The sequence below is a fragment of the Malania oleifera genome, chromosome 8 (assembly GCF_029873635.1).
Source record: "Malania oleifera isolate guangnan ecotype guangnan chromosome 8, ASM2987363v1, whole genome shotgun sequence".
NCBI lineage: Eukaryota > Viridiplantae > Streptophyta > Magnoliopsida > Santalales > Ximeniaceae > Malania > Malania oleifera.
The window spans coordinates 38,115,259-38,143,088 of NC_080424.1; the positions used below are offsets into that span (position 1 = coordinate 38,115,259).

Below are 27,830 nucleotides of genomic sequence, written 5' to 3' on the forward strand. Positions count from 1 at the left end.
GTTGAAGTTTATTTTTGACAGCCTTTTCATCTTGAATGAATTCCCAAAACTCGCGGAATACTATTTTCCTATTTAGAAAAATCCTACAACATTTCAAAATACCGGGAATGTATTTTGTACTATATTTTCTCGATTTTTCGATCCCGATGATTTTAAAAGGGAGGCATGAGCTCTTCGGAGTACGATATGCCCCAATTTTGATGGAATACTTATATAGTATTTATTTTGTGCATTTCTTTACAATTTTTGAGAGTGATTTCAATGGTTTATTGAATTTAATTTATGTGATAATTTTCAATTAATTAGGTACCGTTCGTAAGAACGGGCATGTAGGGGTGCTAATACCTTCCCCTCATGTAATCGAACTCTCGAGTCCGATTCTGGTAATGCAAACCAATTCTACATTTAATTGAGTAGTAATCAAGTGTTCTAACCGCATTAAAAGGTTAGTGGCGACTCCATACTTATTGTTTTTCCACGAAAATATTATTTTTAAAATTCACCTCGTCGTCCAATTCGCATCTAGGAACGTCGCGACAGGGGGAATTGTTACAAGGTTCCGAAAAAATTATTTAATCACACGCAATGAACATGCAACTACGAGTTTATCAAAGTTCGACACATATTTCTGTCAAAGCTAGCAAGGAGTGAAGCAAATATTTTATTTCTTTTCCCCCCGTTATTTTCCATGATCTAAACTGAAAAAATAAATTATAGTGATAATAGAGTGGAGATTCACAAACAATGTTAAAGCTAGAGCTTGATGTAACCATTTTTTATCATCCACTGCATACTCCAATGATTATTCACATTCTTGAGAGTCCAATAAGCCCATCCAAACGATGCTTGTCCATACACATCTAACTGGACCTTCGCGAATCTTTGGTAATCTATTATAGATGCATTCTTCACTTGCCACTCAGCTACCCATTCCCCTGCAAGAACAACCTTGGTTTATCTCAAATTTCAAAACTTCAGAAAAAAAAAAAAAAAAATTGAAGTGATTGATCAGAAAATCTATCAAATAATAAAAATCATTTTTTTTTACCTATGAGTTTTCAATATGGCATTGGAACTACATTGGATTGATTATTCTTATAATTCCAACTAAAAATAAGTTTTATTGCATGGGAAAATAATAATACCAACAAATGTGAGAGGGCCATTTGATGTGGTGATGTTGCTTAAACGTTCGGACTGGTTGGTGCGAATGAAGTCGATGTTCTGTTGGATAGTCATGTTGTCGAAAACGTCTATGAAGAGGTTGTAGTAGTGAACATCGATGACCACTCCTTTCAACCCATTGGCAATGGGGAAGAGCTCTCTCGAGCCAAGTGGCTCTCCGACTCGACTTGACATGATCACATGAACATTTGGGGAATACTTACGAACAACATTGTAGCCAGCATGGTAGTACTTGGCCAAGTTTTCAAGAGACACTCCAGATGAGATGGGTTCATTGATAAGTTCAACTGCATAAAGGCTTGGGTACTTTACATACCTCGCAGTTAGGAAGTCTATAATAGAGACTGTCTCTTGAATGTTCTCATCATTTTTTCCCCATTCTTGAGAGCCGTCTCTAGAAGAGCTATGTTCCCAGCCATTTTGAGACCCTGGTGCTGCATGCAAATCGATTATGACCTTCACCCCATATTTTCTGCACTTAAGTTGAACATTATGATTGAATTAATTAGGAAAAATCAGCCCAATCTTTTGTACTGCACATATGGAATATTAAAATATCAGGGTTTAATTGGATTGGAATTGTGTAAAATTTAGAAAAACTAAAGACATGTCAATTATGAGAAATTGGCTTAATTTTTAATGTTGTACTCTATTATATATATATATATATATATAGTTTCCTACCATATTGTTATATATATATATATATATATATATATATATATATATATATATAGTTTTCTAGGGATCCTACATAAATATTAAAGACTTAATAGATTAAGCTGAATTTAAAAAAAAAAATTAAAAAGATACAAAATATTTTGATAACAAAGAAACCTTGAATTTTGCGCAACTCCAACTAATTAATTTCAAATTCTAGGTTTCAATTCCATGTTTGATATTATTTATTTCACCTTTTTTCTATGTAAAATTATAAAGAATCAAAATATAAAATATTGTTTATTTCTTTAATATATTTTCACATAAATTTAAATCTTACCAAACATGAGTTGGATAGAGTTCGAAGGTCAAATCAAAGTTTGGGTCATCATCTAAACTTTCCTTGAAACGATAAAGACAATTTAAGAGTTGAATGCACAACCCTAATCGATAAGAAAAAGGAAAATGCTTGATGATGCAAGCCCATGTCATCAGGTACTTACATGACAATGGATAAAATAGTGCGAGGTGCGAGGCTCATTTTATTTTATCTAGACAAGACATGCCACTTGAACTTATAATGAGATGAACCCCTATCATATAGCATTGTTGAATTGATGATGAATACTTGAATATTGCATGAACAAAAACTTACTGTGCCCATGAGAAAGCGTTGTCCAGAGCTTCCATAGATCCACCAACGTAAGGCCATGGTGGAGTTGGACTGCTAGCTATCCACCACCCAACTGGAATTCTCACCGTGTTCAATCCATTTTCTGCAATGAACTTGAAGTCATCCTCCACTATGAATGTGCTCCAGTGCTCCTGCCATATAATGCACGCACCACCCCTCATTTCACTTATCCTCATAAATTGATCAAGAATGTCATCATACATTAAAATACCCAAACCTAGTTTGTACTTAAATTATTAGAGATATTTTTACATTACAATTACTTATTCAATACATCCCTCGAGTAAGAAATTAATATTTTTAGTATTAGAAATAGATTTGTGACAAAATTAGTGGGCAATTCAATTTACTAGGAAATATTACTCTAAATACGTTCAAAATAAAGACGATTTTAAGATAACTTACAATAAGTAAATAGTCATAGGTCAAACCAACAATCACATATTGATCATTTTAACTGTGGAGTTAGTCGATGTTAGTGTTCAAAATAGTATAGACATGATATGCATATATAATATTATTCCCATAACAGTGTCACTTTTTTTGTTAACAAATTTTATGTTCTTTTATTAAATATTTTAGAAACAATAAAAAATCACATGGGTTGTATTTCGTGAGTTATGAGCTCGGATTTAAGAGACTTGCGCATGCTTATTAGGTATCTATAAATATATATTTTGTTTTATAATCCATTCTTTATTTAGTATTTCACATTTTTCAAAACTTCATCTATTATCCTTTTTTCTATTCTTCCAAACAAAATATATTGTCATGGGTGAAATAATAGACCCCTCGGAGGCTAATATTTCTAAGTTCTCTCCCTAAATTAGTGCATGACACCCACCAACCCTAAATGCTCTATGTTCTACTACCCCAGCATCCATTGAATGCATAAAATAAAAATCCTGACTTCTAATTATTGAATGAAGAAGACGACAACATGAGAAGGGTGACAGAAATTCAAAGTCAGACCCTAGTTAAACAATCACAGAAAAAATGCTACCACTACCAATATTATATGTTGTCTGCACAGACTGTGGTGGGTGGGAGTTGTGCATCCATATCTTGGGCCGAGATACTCTGATAACCTTTAATGATAATTTTTCTTACCCTCATGACTTGGGGTGCCTTCTCGGGACCATATCCATTTGTGACTTGAAACTCACCCTGCAGGGCTCCAGCAATTTTCATCACAAAAACTGATGGATCGTCATCTCCCCATTTTCCATCTCCATTGTAGTCAGCAGTTACTAAGACGTCTGATTTTACCTGCACTCTCGTATTTCAAATTTATTCAAAAATATTTCAAATGCATTAGTTTGAGCATGGGATATCCCTACATTTTCATATAATAATTAAATTAATGTGATTGAAAAATAAGTACAAACCTATTAAACAACAAGAAAAATTCGATCGACTTAAAGGTATAATGAGCTGCGTACATTGAGTAATGTGGGCTTCACTTTTGGGAACGTAAATTTTAGATATTGAATTGAAATTTGTGTTAATTTTCATGAAAGTCAATAAAATTCCGTATTATATATTCTCCAAATTCACACAACTTAAATCTAAAACTTTAAATCTAAACTTCCAAATATAAGGTAAGTATTATTATGTTGAGGAACATATTTTTATTTCATAGGATTTATGATAACAACAACAACAATAAGAACAAAACCAAGCCTTAACTCCCACTAGGTGATGAGGTCGGAATTCTTTTCCATCAATTTATATGATCATGGATCATTTCTTTTGACGGATTCAGGGATATTAAATCCTTACTTACTATCTCCTTCCAAGTTATTTTAGGTCTACCCCTACCTCTTCTACTGCCCCCCACAATAACTAACTCACTCTTCCTCATTGGCTTCATAGGATTTATATAAAGGCAAAATATTATCTCAATTATACTAAGAGATCATCTCTAGTCTAATTGTTGATCATTGAATTTAGACTCCATCCAATATTAAATGGGTCTTGGCTAAATATTTTCATCAATTACAAACTCACAGTTGGGTCTTGGTTACATAATGGAGATAGCTCACTACCTTCCCTTATTCCTTCATATCAAATTCTAATGAAAGGAACTTTCAAATTTTGACCATCAAAATGTCTCATAAAAAAAAAAGGTGCATTGTCTAATAGAATCAAACTTAAAACACTTCAAAAGAACATTTTAAGATGTGAAAGTAATAGTAAAAGTTGGTTGTTCAAGTTCACCCATTCAATTTTTTGATGTGGATGGAATTAAATTATTAAAGGCCATTTGGTATCACCATAAAAAATTAAGAAAAATAATAAAAAGAATTAGAAATAGAAACTAAAACACAAAACCAACTCAAGTACGTACGTGACTATATATATTAATTGAAAACATAATTATGTATATGTAGAGATACATACGTGTTTTTGTCTAGTTTGACATGTACATAATTAATATGTTAACTAATTTCATATGTATATTATTAATTAATTTTCATTTATATAAGTACGTATCAATTTTAGGTGAGAAGTTTAATATATTTGAGAACGAGTTAATTGAATTACGGTGATGATTCTTCATAATTTGGCTTCAAAGACAAGATTTCCATGCCGAGAGTAACATTCCCATGGGGCCTCAAGATAATCCATAAGTTTGTTGTAAGTATATACATTGTATGCAGGCAATTATGTAATAAATTACTTTACATAATAATGTAATTATATGTAAGTATATAAAATGCTATGGACACAACTTTTATGCATCATTTATACTTAATCAGATTAAGATTTGCATAACCTCCTAGGACACACCCTAGTGGTCAAAAGTTGAGACGTTCTTGTATGTAGTCTTAGGTTCGAATCCTGAGAGGAGTGGGAATTGAAGACATATGAGATGGGAGATGGGAGATGGGCTACCAATTATTACGTAGCCCAAACTCAATCAGGGCTTCTAATTTACCAATAAAAAAAATATATTAACATTTGCATAGTTTCAATTCCTTGTTTATGCATAAAAATACTCAAGTTTTAAAAAATTGTGACATATAATTAATGCAAAATTATGGATATATCTTATTTAAAGAGTATTATCATTTGAGGACATTTTTATTGATAAAATAACACTTGAATCAAATATATTTATTTCCATCAAGAAAACCAACGATATTATCACATTTTCATAATTTTAAAAAATTACATATATATATATATATATATATATATAGGAATTAATTTAATGATCGTAATAAATCACAAAATGACTCTTTGTTTTTTTTAATTAAAGCTCAAGAAGGATTTAGGTAAGTTTCTCTTTTATTTATGATGTAGGCTTGACAAAAAAAAAAAAAGCCATTTTTCTTAAAGCAAGAAATTGAAAGAGTTCAAGCCATCTTTTTTTAACAAAAAAAAGTCAAAATTTTAGTCTGCTTTAAATATGATTCAAAAAATTCAGTAACTATATAATGCCTTAAATTTTAATTTTCGATAATTCAATACTATAGCCATTTATATACAATCAACAAAGTTAAATTTGTAAATATTAGGTTTTGTCTGTGTATTTGACGAAAAATTTAGTTTTTGACTTTTTCAACAATTTAGTTGAGCTTAGCTGCTTATCAAAAAACATGTTACCACTCCTCTGAATCCGGAATTGTGAGAAAACAATGCTTCATTGTGAGTGCAATGAAGAAGATTATTGGAAAAATATCAAAATTTAGTGTTTCAAAATTATTTAGCATGAAATTTTTAAACATATTTTAAAAAGAGTTTGAATTGATTCTTAGTTTAAAATGATAAAATTAATTATAAAGCTTCTTAAACAGGACCACTAAATTATGAAATGCATCTTTGTTAATTGAACGATGGTGTGGCATGGCATTTTTGTTAAGAAGAAGAAGAAGAAGAAAAAGAAGAAGAAGAAGAAGAAGAAGAGACACCTGTAAGAAGAACCCATTCGGTGCTTTAATTCGAATACGACTGGAATCCTCCGAGTTCCTCACAATCTGAAACACTTCTGATATGCCAGGGGTGGTGGCTACCGCCACTACTGTCGTCTCATTTCCGGCAGCGACGTCGTCCACTCCCACGAACTGTTTATTAAAAACTCTCAAGTTGAAACTGGTCTCGTTTATTCTCCACAACTTCATCAACCGCATTAAGAAAAAAACAATTAAATTAGCGACCATCAAATAAAAATGGAACAAGTGTAAGTTGGTTTAACTTTTCGAAGAATTTTCTTCTAAACTTTTGACCGGCAACATCCAACATAACTGGAGCAATGGTGCTGGTTTTCAAATCTGAAAAATAACCCAGACTTGATTATTTTTAAAATTTAAAGGTTATTAGGTTGGATTGATAAACGAAATATCTTAGACAGCCAATTCTACTTTTAAATCTTGAATAATTTTAAGAAATTTTTAAGTACTCATTAATTAGAGATCATCTACAATGCAAACATCTAAAATTTGAAATAGTCACAGCTGGCTAACCGAATAACTTTTCGTAATATTGAGCTACTCAATGCTGAAATTAAATAAGCATATCAATCCAAAGCTAACTTACTCTAAATGTTTCCCACCCAGAAGCATTGGTTCGATTGACAACTAAGATGGTTCCTCCTCCACTCTCTGCAGAAAGATACTTCCCTCCTATCACTGACTTCAGCTGTAGCTGGGTTCCATCCTGATGATATATTTTTTTTCTAAACAAAATCTTGAAGAAGATACAGAAATCATATACATATGTGTATGTGTGTGTGTGTGTGTTATTACCAGGAGATCTTTGTTGGGGATGGAATCAAAGAGGGAAGGCTTAATCCATCCTTCAGTAACAAGCCAGCCTCCCAAATTAACTGCTCTGACTCTGAAGTTAGGATCTGCCATTCCGTGAGAAGTAGAAGGAGATGAGAGACAACAATGAACGACGGAGAAGATAATTAGCTGCTGCAGGACTGAATGAATCCCCCTCATTTTAGTCACTATGCTTGCCAAACTTCGCCTATTTTTTTGTGTGGGGACGAAGATGGTGTGTGTGTGTGTATATATATATATAGGGTGAGGGACTGAATATGAATATTCAAGTCTCACTTTGTGGTTTGACCAAGTTACATCAGAAGTTTTTTCTTGAGCTGTTTTCAATTCAAAGTTAATAATCGGTGATGTTCAAATGAAAGCCGACTTGATTCTAGAATTAGCTGTAAAATAATTTTAAAACTATTATTATTACTACGATTATCCACCAGCTAGGCTTCCACCTATGCAATTAATAGATGGAATATTTTTTTATGTATAGCTCTATCACACGCATTGGTGTATATATGCATGTACCTAAAAGGAGAAAGCCAAGACAAGCACCTTATTTCTATGCGGAAAATTCTTCTTTTGTCCATTAATTTGCTGCAACAAAAGATATGTGAAAAAAATCAATTAAAGTCATCAAAACCCATTAATTGAAAAAAAAAAATCAAATATTAGATTCGAGATAGTTAAAAAACAATTAGATTTTAGATTCAATAACTATTTTAAGTTCAATTTAATTTACGAAAGCATATTTAAATTCGATGACACTTAATTTTACTGAATATCCCTAAATTTCTAAAATATCACTTATTTTTTTGACTCGTAATTTTTTTGGGTGTTGGAACTTGTTGAAATAGTAAACTTGATTGGAGATGGCCGGCAGCCTATCGCTGTTGATTTTTCTAGAATTGGTAGCCAACCTACTCCACCTACCAGCCCACCTCTATTGAAAATTTACTCCCACAATTATTGATTATTTATCCTGTATCTGCTATATATAGTTGTGTGTGTGTGCAATGTATAGTGGTGTGTTGAGAGTGTAAAACCAGTGAGCAAGAGAGGGAGTTCTGATTTGAAGTCCTCTGCATTTTTTCAGATTGAAATATATTATTATTGTACATTTATTCTCACTGAGTTCCAGTCACAACCAGTAACTGAGCGATCATCTCCACCCATCAGTGGTATCAGATCATCTAGGTACGTCGAAATTCGCCAAAGAGAGGCAAAGAGAGAAAAAAATTCAATTTTCTCCCAGATTTTAAAGTTGCTCAAACTCCAAAATTGAGCCTACCATTGTGAAATTCGATTCGAGACGATTCCAATAGTGGAAACTACATCTCAAACGGACTTTGGGAGGCTCCGCACGCGCTCACACTCGCCTCAGACAGTTTAAGCGCCTTTCCCACGCGCCGCATGCGCCAACGAATACTTTGGCCACCAACAACATGCGCCCACACGCTCCGCATGCATCTTCGTCGCCCGCTTGGGGAGATCCGACCCGACCAGCAACCTGTGACCTGCAAACCGAATCCATACCCGAGACTTAACCCGCATCCAATCCGTGCCCCAGTCGCCAACACGCGGCATGCGTAAGAGCTACCACTTGGCCTAACTATAAGCATAACGTCGTTAAATGGCCATTAAGTTAAACCGACCAATTTAAAAACCACCCGAAAATTCCTGTAGCGGGTTTAGTGATTTTTGGACCGGTTCTTTACAACCCAAAACCGATTCCGAAGGTTTTTCAACCTTTTGAACACATTGGTGGCATTAGATTTGCCAAAATCAGCCCCCATATCTCTATTTTGATATATTAAATTCGATGGCTAACGGTACTACCCAAGCAACCATTCCAAAGTTGACCCAGAAGAATTATGACAACTGGTCAATTCAAATAAGAGCCCTTCTAGGTGCTCAGGATATCATGGATATCGTTGAAAATAGGTACAGAGAAAGCCCATCAAAAGAAGTCGAAGCAGCTATGTCGGATGCTCAAAAAATGACCTTGCGAACCGATTGAAAAAAAGATTGCAAGGCGAAGTCCATAATCTACGAAGGCCTTGATGAGGCCACGTTCAAAATCACTGCCTCCTTTAAGACATCCAAAGAAGTTTGGGACTTTCTCCATCGAACACACAAAGGTGCAGATAAAGTGAAGAAGATTCATATTCAAACATTGTGAGGTGAGTTCGAATCTCTAAAAATGAAATCTACTGAATCTATTACTGACTACTATACACGAGTTATGGTAGTATCAAATCAATTGAGAAGAAATGGAGAGACTCTCAATGGCGAGAGAATTTGTGAGAAAATTTTGCGATCTCTAGATCCAAAATATGATTATATAGCTATGACCCTAGAAGAAATAAAAGATTTGGAAACAATGTCCGTAGAAGAACTTGTGGGCTCATTCCAAGCCCATGAGCAGAAAGTCAATAGAAGAAGTGATGATAAAGCAGTGGAGCAAACCCTCCAAATGAAGTTGTCCCTTATTGCAGATAGATACAACAAAAGGGGGATGTCACAGCAAGGAAAAGGATGAGGTCGAGGATCTCGTGGAAGAAATTCTGGAAACTTTGACTCCAGAGGAGGTGGCAGAGGCGGAAGAGGTCCCACTAGAGGAGGACGAAATCAACAGAACTATGTCCCACGAGGTAGAGGACAAGGAAGAAGATGAGGATACAATAACCACTCCAATGTAGACAAAAGAAACATTCAATGCTACAGCTGTCATAAGTACGAATACTATAGCAATGAGTGTTGGGGATGACAATAAGAAAAGGTTAGCGAGGAGGCTAACCTTGCTGAAAATGGACATGCAGATGGAGATTCGTTGATGCTGATGGCACACAATTCAACTCCCCAGGACCAAAGTGTTTGGTACCTTGATTTTGGAGCCAGCAACCATATGATTGGCAGAAAGAACCTATTCTTTGAACTTGATGAGAAAGTTCAGGGGGATATCTCTTTTGGCAATAACTCTAAAATCCGAGGGAGAGGAGATGTTTTAATCAAACAGAAGTCTGGAGATCATGCTTACATCTCCAACGTCTACTATATGCCCACCATGAAGACTAATATACTTAGTCTTGAACAGCTCGTGGAGAGAGGCTACCTAATTAGCCTTAGTAATAAGCAGATGGTGATAATAAACACTCAAGGAAAACTTGTTACTTGAGTTCAGATGGCAAAGAATCAAATGTTTTTGCTTGCCATCCAACATGATATACCAAGGTGTTTGAGCACTATCATTAGAGACAAAGACTGGCTATGGCATCTAAGGTATGGACATCTGAATTTTGAAAATTTGAAACAATTGGGAAGCAAGAAGATGGTGAAAGTCTTACCCGATATCCACCATCCAAATGTAATGTGTGAAAGTTGTATTTTGAGTAAGCAACAAAGAAATATTTTTGGAAAGCAAGCCGACTTGAGATCAACCATGTCGCTCTAGCTAATCACACGGATGTGTGTGGTCCACTAAGACCATTTTTGAATGGAAAAAATCGATACTTCCTAACCTTCATCAATGACTACAGCAAGAAGACCTGGGTCTACTTCCTCAAAAGGAAGTTAGAGGTGTTCAACAAGTTCAAAGAGTTCAAAGCTCTTATGGAGAAACAGAGTGGCTATCGTATCAAGTCACTTCGATCAGACCAAGGAGGAGAATACAAAGATGAAGCTTTCCTGTATTTCCTTAGGCAACAAGGGATTCAAACACAGTTCACAACAACCTATACTCCCCAATTGAATGGTGTAGCTGAAAGGAAAAATCGTACAATCCTTAACATGGTCAGAAGCATGTTAAAGGATAAGAATGCGCCCAAGAGTTTTTGGGCAGAAGCAATGTTATGTGTAGTCTGTCTACTCAATCGGTGTCCTACAAAGAGTCTTGATACAAAGACACCACATGAAGCTTGGACTACTCACAAGCCTAGTGTGAGTCATCTTCGGGTGTTTGGCTCCATAGCCTACGCCAAGATCCCAGAAGCAAAAAGGACAAAATTGGATGATAAATGAGAGAAGTGTATCCTTGTTGGATATGGTGATAGCACCATGGGATATTGACTCTATAATCCCATCAACAAGAAAGTATTTCACAGTTGGGATGTCATTTTTGAAGAAAATGAATCCTAGAAATGGGACCAAGCTGAATGTTCCAAAGATGCGGAATTGACACTTGAAGGAGAAGAACCTACACAGACAAGAGAAGTGGCTATCGAGCCACAAGTTCTTGAGCTGCAGACACCTCCACATGGTTCATCATAGAGGAATGAAGCTCCATCACCAATAGAGCATGAAATCTCATACATGAGACCTAGAGGAGCTCAAAATCTAGCTGACCTATATGAAACTACAAAACCAATAGAAGAGTATATTACTCTATACTGTCTGTTGTTAACCAGCGACCCGATTAGCTTTGAGGAAGCTAACGAAGAGACAAATGGAGAAAAAGAATGGATGAGGAGATTCAATCCATCAAGAAGAACAAGACTTGGGAGTTGACAAATCTCTTGAAGGGCCGCAAAACTATTGGTGTGAAATGGGTCTACAAGACCAAGAAGAATGCTCAAGGAGAAGTTTAGAGATACAAAGCAAGACTTGTCGCCAAGGGCTACAAGCAAAAAGAAGGGATTGATTATGGAGAAATTTTTACCCCAATTGCCAAGCTTGAAACCATCAGATTACTAATTTCACTTTCAACACAAAATGAATGGAAGATTTACTAGCTGGACGTGAAATCAGCATTTTTGAACGGTTTTCTAGAAGAAGAGAATTATATCGATCAACCACCTGGATATGTGAAGAAGGGCAAAGAAGATAGAGTGTACAAGTTGAAGAAAGCACTCTATGACTTGAAGCAGGCACCTCGTGAGTGGAACATGAGGATTGATGACTACTTCCAGAAGAATGGATTTGAGAAGTGTCCCTATGAGCATGCGTTATACATAAAGATGGAGACAGATGGAAGCATGCTGATAGCCTGCCTATATATTGATGATCTGATCTTCACTGGCAACAATCCAAAGATGTTTCGCTTTCAAGAGGAGCATGGTCAAAGAATTCAAAATGACAGATATTGGCCAGATGGCTCATTTCCTTGGCATAGAAGTCATGCAAAGCGATAAGGGAATTTTCATCTCCCAGAGCCACTATGCAAAAGAAGTACTAAAGAAGTTTGGGATGGACAAATGCAACTTTGTGACTACTCCGGTTGGAGCGGGATTGGAATTGAGAAAGAATGAGGAAGGAGATGTTGACCCCACATATTTCAAGAGTTTGGTTGGAAGCTTGAGGTATTTAACATGCACCAAACCAGATATACTCTATGAAGTTGGACTTGTCAACAGGTACATTGAGACTCCTGACCAGTCTCACATGAATGCAGCAAAAAAGAAACTCCGATATGTCAAGGGTACCATCACCAATGGTATGTTCTATTCATCAAGAGGTGATTGCAAACTTATCGGCTATTCATATGGCGATTGGGGAAGGGATCTTGATGAAAGAAAAAGCACGATAGGATTCACATTTTTCATAGGAGATACAGCGTTTACATGGTCTTCGAAAAAGCAACTCATCGTAACACTATCATCATGTGAAGCTGAGTATGTTGTTGCAAGCTTAACTGTTTGTCATGGTATATGGATTAGGAATGTACTGAAGTATCTAGGATTTCTTCAAGATAACCCCACAGAATTCTACATCGACAACCGATCAGCGATTGTACTTGCGAAAAATCCAGTTTACCATGAAAGAAGCAAACATATTGATACTCAGTATCATTTTATCTGGGAGCATGTGAAGAATAAAGTAGTGGAGTTGATATCTTGCAGAACGTATGATTAGATGGCTAATATTTTCACGAAACCACTCAGGCATAATATTTTTGCAAGACTGAAGACAATACTTTAAATGACAAAGAGTCAAGTTTAAGGGGGGATGTTGAAATAGTAAACTTGGCTGGAGATGGTCGGCAACCCACCGCTGTTGATTTTTCTGGAATTGGTAGGCAACCTACTCCACCTACCAGCCCACCTCCGTTGAAAATTTACTCCCACAGTTGTTGATTATTTATTTTATGTATCTTCTATATATAGTTGTGTGTGTGTGCAATGTAAAGTGGTGTGTTGAAAGTGTAAAACCAGTGAGTGAGAGAGAGAGTTCTAATTTGAAGTCCTCTGTATTTTTTCAGATTGAAATATATTATTATTGTGCATTTATTCTCACTGAATTTCAGTCACAACCTGTGACTGAGCGATCCTCTCCACCCATCAGAACTCACTTCATTGACTTTTATTAAAAAAAATAAAAAGTCTATAAATTTATATTTTTTATGACCCAAAAATATATTTAATTGCAAGTTATTAGTTTTGCAAAAAAAATCATGACATAATTATATTTAGAATATATTATTTCAAAAATCGATTTTTTATCGACTTTAAATAAAATGGCCTTTTAAAGTAAATTGGCAATTTCCAAATCAAAATCATCCTGTTTTTGTTTTTTGTTTTTTTTTTTCTTGGCTCATTTGAAAAACAAAAATAGCTAGCCTTCTACATATGCAACAACAACAACAAGCCTCAAGTCCCACTGGTGGGGTCGGCTACATGAGCCTTTTTTCGCCAATTCACCTGATTAAAAGTGTTTTCCTCTATTAAATTAAGGACTATTAAATCCTTGCTAGCTACTTCATTCCAAGTTTTTTTAGGTATACTCGTAACCCATTCATATTAGACATAATAACTAACTCACTTCTCCTTACAAGTGCTTTGCTAAGCTTATGTTTAAAATGCCCAAAGCATCTAAGCTTCCACTCCCTCGTCTTGTTTTCATTGGTGCTATACCTAAATTATTATGTATATGTTCATTTCTTACTTTATCTTTTTAATGTTAAACCACTTATCCACCTTATTATTCACATCTCAACAACTTCTATTTTTTATATATGTTGTTTCTTAATTACCCAACATTCTAAACCACAAAGCATAGTCGGCCTTATAGTTTTTTTTAATAAAATTTTTATTTTAATTTTAAAAGTATTTTATGATCACACAACACACCTGACACACTTCTCCATTTTATCTAACATATTTTAATACTATGTATTACATCTTCTTTAATTTCCCCTTCAGCTTTCATTGACTTCGACATACGCAATATATAGAATATGCTTTATATATAGACATGTGAAAATCAGGAGTGTTTGTGCATGCATGTACAAGAGAAAGCCAAGACAAGTACCTTATTCTAAGTGGAAAAATTCTTCTTTTGTCTCTTAATTTTCTATAGAAGAAGTGTTATAAAAAATAAAGGATTAAAGTGACAAAACCCATTAAGTTTTCTGAAATATCAAATTAGTCCATTACTTTTTTGACTTGTAAAAATAGCTAGTAATATTTTTAGATGTTGGAACTAACTCTACTAACTTTTATTTGCTTAAAAAAAAAATGTCTACAAATGATCTAGTGGTACTAAATTAACCCATAATTATATTTAATTACTATGTATTAATTTTGTAGAAGATAAAATAGAAATATAATTATATTTAGAATGTATATTATTTTAGTGATCTAATATATATCAACTTTAAATTAAATAGTTTTTTTCCTACAATGTGTGATCTTATATTGATCCATGAGTTTTAATTTAATTAAATTGTATAGTGTTATATATTGTACAAACTTCTTATTTGAAATTTGATAATTGTTGTAGGGTAAAATTAGTAGGGCTGCTCCTTCGACTTCTGCTGACCTGAAAGGGGAAGAGAAGAAAGGCTTGGAGGACCTGAGGTGAACTCCAGGGGATCACTCCAATGCCTAAGTAAGAGAAATGCTTTTAGAGAGGCTGAATGCAATAGTAGAATGAGTTGAATGACTTACCTTAGCCTCTTCCTCACCCCCCTTCTTATAAGAATTAGAGTTGACCCTTTGGTTGATCTGCCTTTATTGCGCCGGGTCTGAATTGCTCCCGGATCATAAAGTATTTGCGTACATCACTCGGCCATTTAATCCTCTAGCGTGGATCTCTCTTCCTCTTTATTGAATTGGAGTTGATTGCTCTCGTCAGATTGTTTGACTTCCGCCGGGGGGGGGGGGACTACGGGCTAGGTGTTGTCTTACTCTTATTGGCTTTTTTATTTTGGGCATATCAGTTGTCCCCCCCCCCCCCTTCAGTTTCAAATTTTTAGACGTAATTTTTAAAAATTGCAGTGTCTGCACTCCTAGTCCCCAGATGTATATATATAATGCCCCTCCACCTTTCCTCCTTTTTTTTTTTTTCGAAGTTTCGACCTAATTTGCTAAGCTAAGGTGGAGAACATTTTCTGAGCTAATGTTCCAAACTGAGTGGTGGAGGATATTTTTCAAGCTCATGTTCCGAGCTGAGTGGTGGAGAACATTTTCTAAACTGATGTTCCGAATTGAGTGGGGGAGGACGTTTTCCGAGCTCATGTTCCGAGCTAAGTGGTGGAGAACATTTTTCGAGTTGATGTTCCAAACTGATGTTCCGAACAGAGTGGTGGAGGACATTTTCCGAGCTCATGTTCCGAGCTGGTGTTCTGAACTGAGTTTACCGAGCAGCTTCATGGAGCAATTTTTCGGAGCAGAACTCAAGTTTCCCAAGTAGTTCGTGCTGAGCTGATTCATGGAGTGAATTTTTTTTCAAACTAATCTTACCGAGCAGCTTCATGGAGCATTTTTTTTGGAGCAGGGCTTGCCAAGCAGTTCGTGCCGAGCTGATTCATGAAGCGAATTTTACCGAACTGATTTTACCGAGCAACTTCATGGAGCAATTTCTCAGAGCGGGACTTGCCAAGCAAGATTGTGTCGAGCTGATTCATGAAGCAACTTTTGCTGAACTAATTTTATCGAGTAGCTTCATGGAGCAATTTCTCGGAGCAGGACTTGCCGAATAAGTTTGCCGAGCAGTTTGTGCCAAACTGATTCATGAAGTGAATTTTGCCAAACTGTTTTTACCAAGCAGCTTCATGGAGCAATTTCTCAGAGCGGGACTTGCAGAGCAAGTTTGCCGAGCAGTTTGTGTCGAGCTGATTCATGAAACGAATTTTGCTGAATTGATTTTACCGAGCAGCTTCATGGAGCAATTTCTCGGAGCATGATTGTCCAAGCAAGTTTGCCGAGCAATTCGTGCCGAACTGAATTATGGAATGAATTTTCCCAAATGGATCTTACCGAGCAGCTTCGTTGCCTTTTATGCCTACTGAGTTGTGCTCATCTGCTGGGCTATTTTTGGCCTTACGAGTCATGCTCGTCATTTGGGCCTTTGATGCTTAATGAGTCGTACTCATCTGCTGGGCTGCTTTTGGCCTTACGAGGCGTCGTCTTTCCCGCAAAAGTGTAATAAATACCTGTTTAAATCAGTCGTACCTTGGAAAGCCACGAGTCCTTGATATTAGTGTAACGTCAACGTCTGCGGGGACTGTCATACGTACGAGTATTTTTTAATCCTTTTCCTCAAGACACAATCCCACCCTACAGAGGAGCTCTCTCGAGATTTCCACTCTCTTGGGGATCTGTGCAGGCCTTTCTCTATAAAGGCAAGGCCCCTTCATTTGCTCCCCATCTCATTCAAAAGGTTTTTACCTCTTGCTAGGTACGCTCTCGCTCGACCTCTCTCCTTGCTTTTCTCCATCTTTGTGTTGACTTGCATATTTGTTTTATTATTCTTAATAGAATCTTGTCTATTTAATCTTCTTTTGTATGGTAGCTTTGTTGTTTTTCTCGCAAAATTTGTTCGTTTGATTTCCTTTGGTATCTTATCTCCCTTGTTTTTGTAGAAGGCTCATCTGTTTGATCTGTTTGGAAGTTCTTCATTTCGTTTGTTCCATATTTTGCTCACTTTATGGAGTCTTCCTCACAGCCCGTGAGGGCTCTGACCATAGTAAGGAGCGCTCGATGTGACCCGATCCCCGCCGATATGCAAAATATTCGATACTTTTTTGCCATCCCTTCGAATATCACTATTAGATTACCTGACAACTCAGAATCAATCCTTGATCCGAGCTCTAAAGAGCTTTGCCTTTACACCGACTACCTGGATCTAGGCCTTAGACTACCTTTTTCCCCCTTTATTTCTAACGTACTACATTTTTATCGAATTGCCCCTTCACAATTGGTTCCGAACTCCTATCTTACACTAGTGTGTTTTTCTGTCCTCCTTCTCCGGCTCGGTCACCAGCCCATCGTGCCTCTCTTCTAGAGTTGTTTCCAAATACGAACGCACTCTGTAAAGAAGGAGCTGTATTACTTCAATTCTTTGTCAGGTTATAAACTTTTCACCCCAGGTAGCTCTTCCATACACAATTGGAAGTCTTGGTACTTCTTTGCTCTGGGGGAGATGAACTATACGAGCCCTCTTGTATGGTCTGCTCCTCTAGATGGTGACGTTCTTCTTCCTTACCCTTTTTTTTTTTTTTTCTAATGCAGGGTTGTGTGCAGGATACTCGATTACTTACCTTTTTTCCTCTCTCCTTTTTGTAGCTCGAGTGCGGCACATTCTTCCTAGTCTCTCACCTGCCGAGCAGGCCATATTGAAATATCTATAGGCCCTAGTTCAGCAGGAGATTGTCCCTCATAAGGAGCTGCTCTAGGAGCGAGTTCTCGTGCAGTGGGGGATCAACCTCGTTTCCTCAAGTCTTGTCTTGTCTTTGATTTCTATGATATGTACTCGGATACTTCTGCTTTTGTTGGTGTTTTTATCCCCTCTCTTATTTTTGCAGATATGGACTTTAACAAATACGAGTCTCTCATAGGGGAAGCCAAGAAGTAGAGAGCGAGTAGGAGCAGGAAGAAAAGAAGAGAGCTTGAAGGAGAATCATCTCAAAGGGATGTGCCCACTGTCGGTGATAGTGAAGCTCCTGCCGAGGAGAACATTACAGCGCCTCCTCCGAGGCCTATAGCTAATGTTGAAGCGATTTTTCAGGAGCCAACGCGTTCTGCTTCTGCTTTATGCAGGGCTATTCACGTCGAAGATTTCATGCACGCTCAATGTTCCCTACCCGACGTTCTCTCAGCACAGATTCGGCATACCACATACCAGGTCTTGTTTTACTTAATATTTTTCGGCCGTATTGCTTTTCTCCTTAGACATTGCTTTATTATCTGATCTTCCCTTTGTACTTCTCCTCAACTAGTGACGATGGCCTTAGCCCAAAAAGAGAAGATCGTCGAGATGTACCGGTAGACCTTGAATGCCAGGGAAAAGTATGTCGTTGCTCAGAATGAACTTCGTGATGTCGAGATCCATGAACATGCCCTTCAAGCTGAGATTGAACGTATTCGTAGGGAGGAGGTACCTGCCAAAGAGGCTGCCGCTGCTGCTAATGCCTCTTGAGCCATAGTAAAGAAGTATAAGGACTCCACACAGTTTGTTATGGACACCTTCAAAGCTTAGAGGGTGGGGTTTAGGAGGTGTCAGGAACAGGTCAAAACCAAGCACCTTGACCTTCCCCTAGACGGTGTGAGCTCACACGGATATAGCAACGAGAGTCCCAAATTCTAGGAAGATCTGGACGAGGAAGAAGATGGGGAGGAAGAGGAAGCTGGAGAAAGGAGCAAGGCAAGCTAGTCGGCTGGAACTTCACTTGTAATATATATATTCTTAAACTTTATTGACATAGTACAATTGCTGTAATCGGAACTTTTATTACCGCATTGTAAGAAACACTCAAAAATAGTATTTTTTTAACATATCTGAGTTCCAAGTATTATTAATCTTTTTCCCCTCTACATCCTCCAACTTGTATGCCCCCGGCTTTATCTCGGTTGTAACTCTGTATGGACCCTCCTAGTTTGGTTTCAGCTTGTGCGACCCCGACTCTGTTGGTCTTTTTCGCGTCTTCCTTAGAACCAAGTGTCCGGGCTAGAAATTCCGCACTCTGACGCTAGTGTTGTAGTATTTTGCTACCCTCTGTTGGTATGATGCAACTTTTAGACTAGCCTGATCCTGTCTCTCCTCCAGCAGGTCTATTTCTGATCTGACCTCTTCATTGTTGGCCTGCTCGTTAAAGTATTTCCTTCGCTAGGAGTAGATCCCTACTTCTGCTAGGATGACCGCTTCTGCTCCAAAGATGAGCATGAACGGAGTTTCCCCTGTTGCCACTCTCTTGGTGGTGTGGTATGCCCATATAACGGACAAGAGTTCCTCTGTCCACCTGCCTTGCATAGATTCGAGTCGTGTCCTCAGGCTGTGCAGTATTGTCCGGTTCATGTTCTCTACTTGTCCATTGCTCTCAGGCATGCCACTAATGTGAAAACGAGTTTAATAAATAGGTCCGAACATAACTTTTTGAAGCGCTCATTATCGAACTACCTCCCGTGGTCACTAACTATTGCCCATGGGATTCTGAACCAAAAAACCACTGATGTCCACATGAAGTGCGTAATGTTTCGCTTTGTTATGGTGGCTTGGGGTTCGACCTCTACCCACTTAATGAAATAGTCGATTGCTGCCACCAAAAACTTTCTTTCACCAGTTGCCTGCGGTAAAGGTCCCAAGATGTCTATTCCCCACTAGGCGAAGGGGTAGGGACTGGTAAGAGGGGAGAGGAGATTAGATGGTACGTGTGGTACTGCTACCCATCTCTGGCACCTATTGCATTGTTTGACAAGTTCGAGCTCGTCTTTCTTCATCGTGGGCAAGTAAAATCCCTACCGCATGGCTTTGTGGGCTAAGGCCCTATTGGCAAGGTGGTTTCTGCACATTCCTTCATGGATTTCCCTTAGTATGTATATTCCTTCCTCATTGCTTAGACAATGAAGGTATGGCAGTGTTAGGGATCGTCTGTATAGCTCCCAGCCTATCAGCGTACATCTTGCTGCCTTCCTTCTCACTTTTAGAGATTCCTTGTCGTCCTCTAGTAGGGATCCGCCCCAGAGGTACAGGATTAGAGGCGCCCTCCAATCCTCCTTATTGATTTTAGATTCCAAGGAGTTAATGTTTTCCTCCTCATATGAGGTTTTCCCTATCCACTCTAGATAAATAGCGTCCTTCCATTCCGAGCTGGTTGCTGAGGCCAATTTCGCGAGTGCATTGGCCTTTTTGTTCTCGGCCCTTGGTACGCGTTCTATATCGAAATGAACGAACGATTTTTCGTATTCTTGGGCCTTGGCGAGATACTTCATCATTTTTTTATCCCTAGCCTCAAATTCTCCTTTCGAATGCTTTACCACCAGCTGGGAATCACTCGATACCTTGATCTGTGCCACCCCTAGTGCTTCTGCCAAGCGTAGACCTGCTAACAAAGCCTTATACTCTGCATCGTTTTTCGAGAACTCTAATTTTAGTGCGAAAAGAGTTTCGCTACCATCCGGGGCTGAGAAGATGAATCCAGCTCCCCCTCCAACCACGTTAGATGACCCATCAATGTGTAGCACCCATACATCTGACGTAGCAGCTGACTCGGGGAGCCTTTTGACTGTGAAGTCAGCGAGCACCTGGGCCTTGACAGCGGGCCTTGGTTGGTATTGTATGTCAAACTCACTTAATTAGATTGACCACTTCGCCATCCTTCCTGAACTCTCCAGCCACTACAGAATCTGTCTCATTGGTAGGTTTGTTAACACTGTTACCTTGTGGGCCTGAAAGTAGAGCCTCGATTTTCACACAGCATAGATGATGGAGAAGGCCACTTTTTCCGTTGTACAATAGTTTTTTTCGGCTCCACTCAGCACCTTACTAGTATAGTATACGAGCTAATGCGTCCGGCCTTCTTCCTATACTATGACCGAGCTGACGACATTTTTCGTAGATGCTATATATAGGTAGAGGTCTTCTCCTGTCTTTGCCTTCGTTAAAAGGGGTGGGGAACCATGGTATTGCTTGAGCTGTTTGAAAGCTTTGGCCTGTTCCTCCTCCCATTCGAATCCTCCCTTATTCCTTAGTGCTCTGAAGAAAGGTAAGTCTTTGTCTTCTGAGTAGGAGACAAACTTGCTGAGGGAGACTATCCTCCCTCTCAAAACTTGGATCTCCTTCTTTGTCCGTGGAGCCTCCATTTCTAGAAGTGCTTTTATTTTGTCCAGGTTGGCTTCTATGCCTCTATGGGTCACCATAAAGCCAAGGAACTTCCCTGCAGAAACACCGAACATACACTTTGATGGGTTCAGTTTCATTTGGTACCGGCAAAGGAGTTCAAACGTTTCCCTCAGGTCTTTATAATGCTTCCCTGCCTCCAAGCTTTTTACCAGCATATCGTCCACGTAAGCCTCCATTGTTTTTATGAGCTGATCTTTAAAGATCCTGTTCACCAATCTCTAGTACATGGCTCCTGCGTTTTTTAGCTCGAAGGGCATTACCCGGTAACAATATAGGCCCCTTTCGGTGATAAAAAATGTTTTTTCTTCATCCGCTAGACTCATAGGGATCTGATTGTATCCCGAGTAGGCATCCATGAAGTTGAGGAGTTCGTTCCTAAAGGTCGAGTCCACCAGCTGGTCGATTCGGGGGAGAGGAAAGTTGTCCTTTGGGCTGCCTTATTCAGGTCCGTGAAGTCTATGCAAGTGCGCCATTTTCCATTTGGCTTCCTTACTAAAACCACGTTGCTCAGCCACTCCAGATAGTCTACCTCCCTGACGAAGTTGGCTTGCACCAGCTTCATCACTTCCTCGTTGATTATCTTGATCCGCTCCATTACAAAACTCCTTTTTTTTCTATTTCACAGGTTAGTGGTTGCGGTTGACCTGCAACCTATGCTCCATAATTGTAGGATCGATGCCTGGCATGTCTGCGGCTGACCAAGCGAACACATCAGCGAATTCGTTCAATAGTTCACTCAGCTTCGCTTTCAAGGTGTTGGGCAAGTGATTTCCGATCTTCACACTTCTCTCCTGGTGGCCCTTTAGGGGTATGTGCATGATGTCTTCATCCACTGTACTGATCAGAGGATACTCACCCCTTTCTAGGTCCTCCATCATTAGGGTTTCTCTTGCCTCCATCTTTCCTTTTAGAGCCATTGCGTAGTAGCTCTGAGCAGCTGCTTGATCTCCCTTGACAAACCCTATCTCGTATGGTGTAGGGAATTTGATTTTGAGGTGGTATGTTGACGTTACAGCCCAAACTGCATTAAGCAAAGGGCGGCCTAATATGATATTGTACATTGGAGGTCGATCGACCACAAGAAACTCTTTCAATGTAGTAACTTGTTGTGGGGTTGTCCCCATTGTCATCGGTAGCATGATTGTACCCAAGGGGTGAACAACATCTCCACCGAATCCAGCCAGGGGAGTTGAGACTGGTTTGAGTCGTTCCTTACCGATTTTCATTCCGACCAGAACATGACGTTTGCTGAGCTCCCATTGTCTATCAATACACATCTGACTTTGTAATTCATCACCAGTAGGGAGAGCACCAGTGCGTCATCATATGGCTAATGCACCCCTTCTTCATCTCCACTGTCAAAGGTTATGTTGTCATCTTTTTTGTTTCATTTGCTACTTGTTTCCCCCTTCTCCATCGAGAGCACCTGTTTAGCATATCTTTTGTGAGCACCCCCACTATCTCCTCCGCTAGCGGATCCTTCGAAGATCACCGCAATTTCCCCTACGACCTGCTCTTCCTTCTCTTTTACGCTGGGGCTCCTCTGCTTTAGAGGTTCCCTCTTTGGATCTTCTTTCTTTATAAACTTTGATAGGTATACCCTTCTTATTAGGGCTTTGATTTCTTTCTTCAACTGGATGCCTTCCTCTGTGTCATGACCATGATCCCTATGGAATGCGTAGAACTTGGACATGTTTCGCTTGTGAAGAGGTGTTCGCATGGGTTCGGGCCACGAGACATAGTCCTTCTTTTTGATCTACATCAGTAATTCAAATGGTGGTACATTCAAGGGTGTGTAGGTGGAGAACTTACTAGGTTGCCCTCTTGTCATTGGGCTTGCGTGTAGTGTATTAGTCTCTTGTCTTTTCGCGGATCTATAGGGTTCTTCCGTCTCCTTGCTACTACTTTTCCTTTTCCGTTCTATGCGACTTCCTCTTGTGTCCATCATCTTCTCCAGGTTGATATATTTCTGTGCTCAAGCCATCAGCTCCCCCATATCCACCGGTGGCCTTTTCCCTAAAGAGTATTAGAAACTTCTGGGCTAAAGAGCCATTGTCAAGGCTGCTAAAGCCACCCCCATATCTAGGTTGCGAATTTCTAGGGTTGTCATGTTGAAGCGGTGCATGAATTTCTTTAGAGGCTCTTGCTCTCCTTGTGCCATACTCATGAGATGACCCGTTGTTTTAGCAATTCTCCAACTACTAAGGAAGTGGCCGGTGAACAGTTGTTCCATCTCTGAGAAGGAACCGATCAATCTAGGTCGTAGAGTTCGGTACCAGTCTCTGGTAGTACCCTTAAGGGTTGTTGCAAAAGCTTGGCACATGATAGCTTCTGGAGCACCTTGCAGCTGCATCACCATCCTAAAGGTGTCCAGATGATCAATTGGGTCAGACAGACCTTCATACCTTTCGAAGGGGGGCATCTTGAATCTACTTGACAGTGGAGCCTCCATGATCTCTTTATTGAATGGTGGCTCTGAGGAGCTTAGGGACGCTTCCCCATAGAAGGGTTTGGTTCTGCCCTTTTTCATCACTTTTTCTATGTGATCTATTTTTTTGATCCTTTCTTCAAGTTTCGTGGATCTTTCTTGGTTGACATCTACACTGTTTGTGTCCTCTACCTTCTTGTTAAGGTAGCTTTTTTCCTCATTCTCCTTTGGTTTGTTAGCTTTCTTATCTGTACTGGGGCTCTCTTACCATTGGTGGAGGACGTGCCCTTCCTGACTCTTTTTTTGTAAGAGCTGGTTGAGCATATCCTTCATTTCCTTTTGGAAAGTGAGGAATTCCTCCTTGCTGACACCCGATGGTTGTGCGGGTGTGGAGTGGATGGACTAGGATGATTCTTTCTCGAAGCAGGGATGGAAGTAGAACTGTGTGAGGTCGGCATTACCTGAATGTCGAAAGTCGAGAGCAAGATATGATCACCTCTCAAAAGCAGGTTCCCACAGACGGCGCCAACTATTGTAGGATAAAATTAGCAGGGTTGCTCCTTCGACGTCCGCTGACTTGAAAGGGGAAGAGAAGAAAGGCTTGGAGGCCCCGAGGTGAACTCCAGGGGATCACTCCGATGCCTAAGTAAAAGAAATGCTTTCATAGAGGCTGAATGTAACAGTAGAATGAGTTTAATGACTTACCTTAGCCTCTTCCTCGCCCCCCTTCTTATAGGAGTTAGAGTTGACCCTTTGGTTGATCTGCCTTTATTGCGCGGGGTCTGAATTGCTCCCGGGTCATAAAGTATTTGCGCACATCACTTGACCATTTAAGTCACTGGCATGGATCTCTCCTCCTCTTTATTGAGTTGAAGTTGATTGCTCTCATCGGATTGTTTGACTTCCTGGGGGGGGGGACTACGGGTTAGTTGTTGTCTTGCTCTTATTGGTTAGTTTATTTTGGGCATATCAATAATGAAGAAATCTTTTATACAAAATTTTATTCTATAAGTTTTTTCATAGGTAACACGTATATACTCTGGCAAATCAAACAAAAAATTATCGTTGATTATAAATAAGCTTTATATCAATTATGAAAAGTCGTATTTAAGATGGAGATTCAGTACCCTTTTTTAATATGCATTTCTTATGAATAAGTTCAAAAATGTTAAGTTAATATATTTTGTTTAGCATCAAAGCAGTATCATTAAATTAAGCTCAGGATAATTGGTTGTTTGTAAATAATTGAAACAAGAATTGTTGGATGCAAATGCTCTAAATATATAAATATTATTTATTAATATTTCCAAAAAAATTGTTAAAAATTAAATATCAGAAAAAGAAAATAAAGAAATTCCTATTTTTTAAATTCAAAATTTTCAATTGGTGGAAACATTTTTTAAAGTATATTAAGTAGTAGTTTACATGAAATGTAAAAGATAATTTTTTCAATCAAATGTAAATCTTATATCAAATATAGACAACATTTCGTACAATTTATTGCATGAAAGGAAAAAAAAATCTTATGAGTTTTTAACTAATAATTTATACAAAGCGTGATACTAAAATATTACATTCAATATATGTTGCTAAAAAAAAAAGAAGGAAAATTAATACTCTAATTGGAAAAATGAGTTTAGAGAAATTTGTAAGGCCATTAAAAACTGTTATAATAAATCAAAAAAATATAAATATCATAAAAAATAATTATGAATAATTTAAAAATTAATAAAATGACTCAATAACAAGAATATATTGACACGGTATATTTATATACTAATGGGTTAATTTGTATCGACCTAAAATTAGTGAGTTACATTGTAAAATGGGAAAAGCTAGTGAGTTTTTAGGATCTTTAACCCATAGCCAAAAATCCTACCAACGTTGCAGTCTAAGATCATTACTTTCATTGTTTATTTGATTTGTAGAATGGAATTGATTTAGGAAAATAATCGACATAACAATAGAAATTAATTGATGCTGGAATGTGGTTATTTTGTTTGATTGCTAACATAACGATTAGTGGAAGTATTATCGACATCGGGTTTTGAGGATCCGTTAGGGTTGCCAACATTTGTGTGACAATTTAAAAACCAAACAAGTATAGATAACTGAGTCATTGGTTACCTAACTTGTCCTTTTTCATTTTAGAAATAGAGTCGCCATTAAAATTTTAAAAAGACAAAATAAATAAAAACCTTCAGTAAGGAGATTAGGTTCGGGAATACATTTGTGAATATGGAAGGTAATGTTTTAAATTATATTTAATTGAAATTCAAAACATTAGCACCTTAAAACACTCATTCCTTTGAATGGTTACCGTGCTTACCTTGTATGTGTGTATATCTCATATTTTAAAAAATAATAACTGACAGCAAACATTTGAAATTTTGGAAATATTGAAATCCAATTTTGAAAACCAGTCAAACAGCCTCTGCTTTGCAAATATTCAGTCCCTTGGTTTGCTATTTCAAAAAACCATCCAGCCTTAAAGCCCTTTGGAAAGACTTTTTAGGACTCATGTAGAGGCTTGAAACTCATGAGAATCCCTCTACTTAAGTGACTAATCAAATCAAACATACAAACACATACAAATAAAAAACAATAAAGAAGAGATTTGTGTTCTTTTTTAGTATGGCTGAATCTACCAAATAGATTGCTTACATATCTTCAATAGAGGAATCAACCCATTTGTAGTTCTTAAAAATATTTTTCAAAACATGTTCAGAAAACATTTTTGGTATGTATTTTTCAAAAAACATACTTGAAAACACTTGAAAACTCTTGAAATTACTTAAAACTTTCATTGAAAAACCATTCATTTCTTTGATTAGAAACAAAAATTTTAATGGATTTTTTGTTAAACAGAGATTGAAAATATTATTTTTTTACATTTTGAAAAAAAAAATTTCCACGCTTAAGCCACTTCATGGGTGACTACTTTGAAAAACAATTTTAACCTGTATAAACTTGAAATATGTTGTGAATTTTTTTTGTGGGAGAACCACAAACTCACTTTGAAAACTCAGTTACAAACTTGGAGAACACCCAAAAGTCACATCATGGATGTATGATTCCACTGTTTTGAATAAAACTTGATCAACACTTGAACTTCTATGAAAACCATGGATGAACATGTACATATAAACCACATGAAAACTGGGTTTTTTTTTTCTTTTTTTCTTTTTTTTTGGAAAAAACCATGAAAACCCTCATTGAATTAGTAAAGGACTTGACCAACTATACTCGAATGAGTGTAGAGATTTGAAACGATGCCAAACCCCAAGGCAAAAGTGTTGAAAATTGCCAAAAAGCACCTCTTGGAACTTGGCGATTGAGACCCTTCAGAGAATTTCAAAGGGTTGATTGACCATTTGGTAGCCAACGATTACCTTTCCAAAAATATAAGGGTCATTTGACTACTTACATGGGCCGGTTGGTTGCCTCCACTGAAATTCCTCTTATTCGTGTCATTTTTTATATTTTTTGCATACTTCTTTCCATACATCTTAAAGATAAACATTTGAGCAATAGAATGACATAACTTATAATGCAAAACACATAAGAAATTATGTAGATCTCATCAAAACCTAAGTACATGCTTCTAGGGAATACACATACCAAATTCATATAAACAAATGAAATTTAATAAAGGGGAGGGTTAGGTACTAACTTTGTGATGTAAAAACAATTTATAGATCAAGTGAGGACCACTTTCCTTACTGAACACTCCCCAAAACACTTTTTCAAGATTGAAGGAATAAGAATTTATGTCTATTTCTATTCAAAACAAAATCTTTTTTAGGACACCTTTTCCTTAGAAAAAACTGTACCTTGCCCTTACTTGGACATGCCTTCAACTCTCGACCAAGGGGTCATTTGGCTGCATGCTACACTATTGTGGACAATTAATGATTTTCCTGCTTACAACAATCTATTAGAGTGGAGTACAAAAGGATACTTAGCATGCCCAGTGTGTAATAAGGATGTTGGGTTCTTATCCTTGAAGCATGGACAAAAGTTATATTTT

General features: G+C 37.7%; 1 protein-coding gene across 1 annotated transcript; it reads right to left on the reverse strand.

Annotated features, from left to right (window-relative positions):
• Positions 1–631: 631 nt before the first annotated feature.
• On the reverse strand, positions 632–7,530 carry LOC131161997 (probable glucan 1,3-beta-glucosidase A). Its single transcript, XM_058118083.1, has 7 exons — positions 7,291–7,530; positions 7,082–7,201; positions 6,457–6,660; positions 3,650–3,808; positions 2,501–2,670; positions 1,146–1,657; positions 632–935 (listed from the first exon to the last, which is right to left on the reverse strand). Exons 1-7 carry the CDS (start codon positions 7,486–7,488, stop codon positions 754–756), a joined length of 1,545 nt encoding a protein of 514 aa, XP_057974066.1. The 5' UTR covers positions 7,489–7,530; the 3' UTR covers positions 632–753.
• Between the last annotated feature and the right edge of the window lie 20,300 nt (positions 7,531–27,830).

What these genes read in the sequence shown, in the direction of transcription:
- LOC131161997 (XM_058118083.1), bottom strand. Translation starts at nt 7,488, where the DNA reads ATGAGGGGGATTCATTCAGTCCTGCAGCAGCTAATTATCTTCTCCGTC. An exon ending in TCCCCAACAAAGATCTCCTG is followed by an intron (nt 7,202 to 7,290) that starts GTAATAACACAC and finishes ATATATCATCAG; the next exon opens with GATGGAACCCAGCTACAGCT. An exon ending in AACGCTTTCTCATGGGCACA is followed by an intron (nt 1,658 to 2,500) that starts GTAAGTTTTTGT and finishes ACTTAAGTGCAG; the next exon opens with AAAATATGGGGTGAAGGTCA.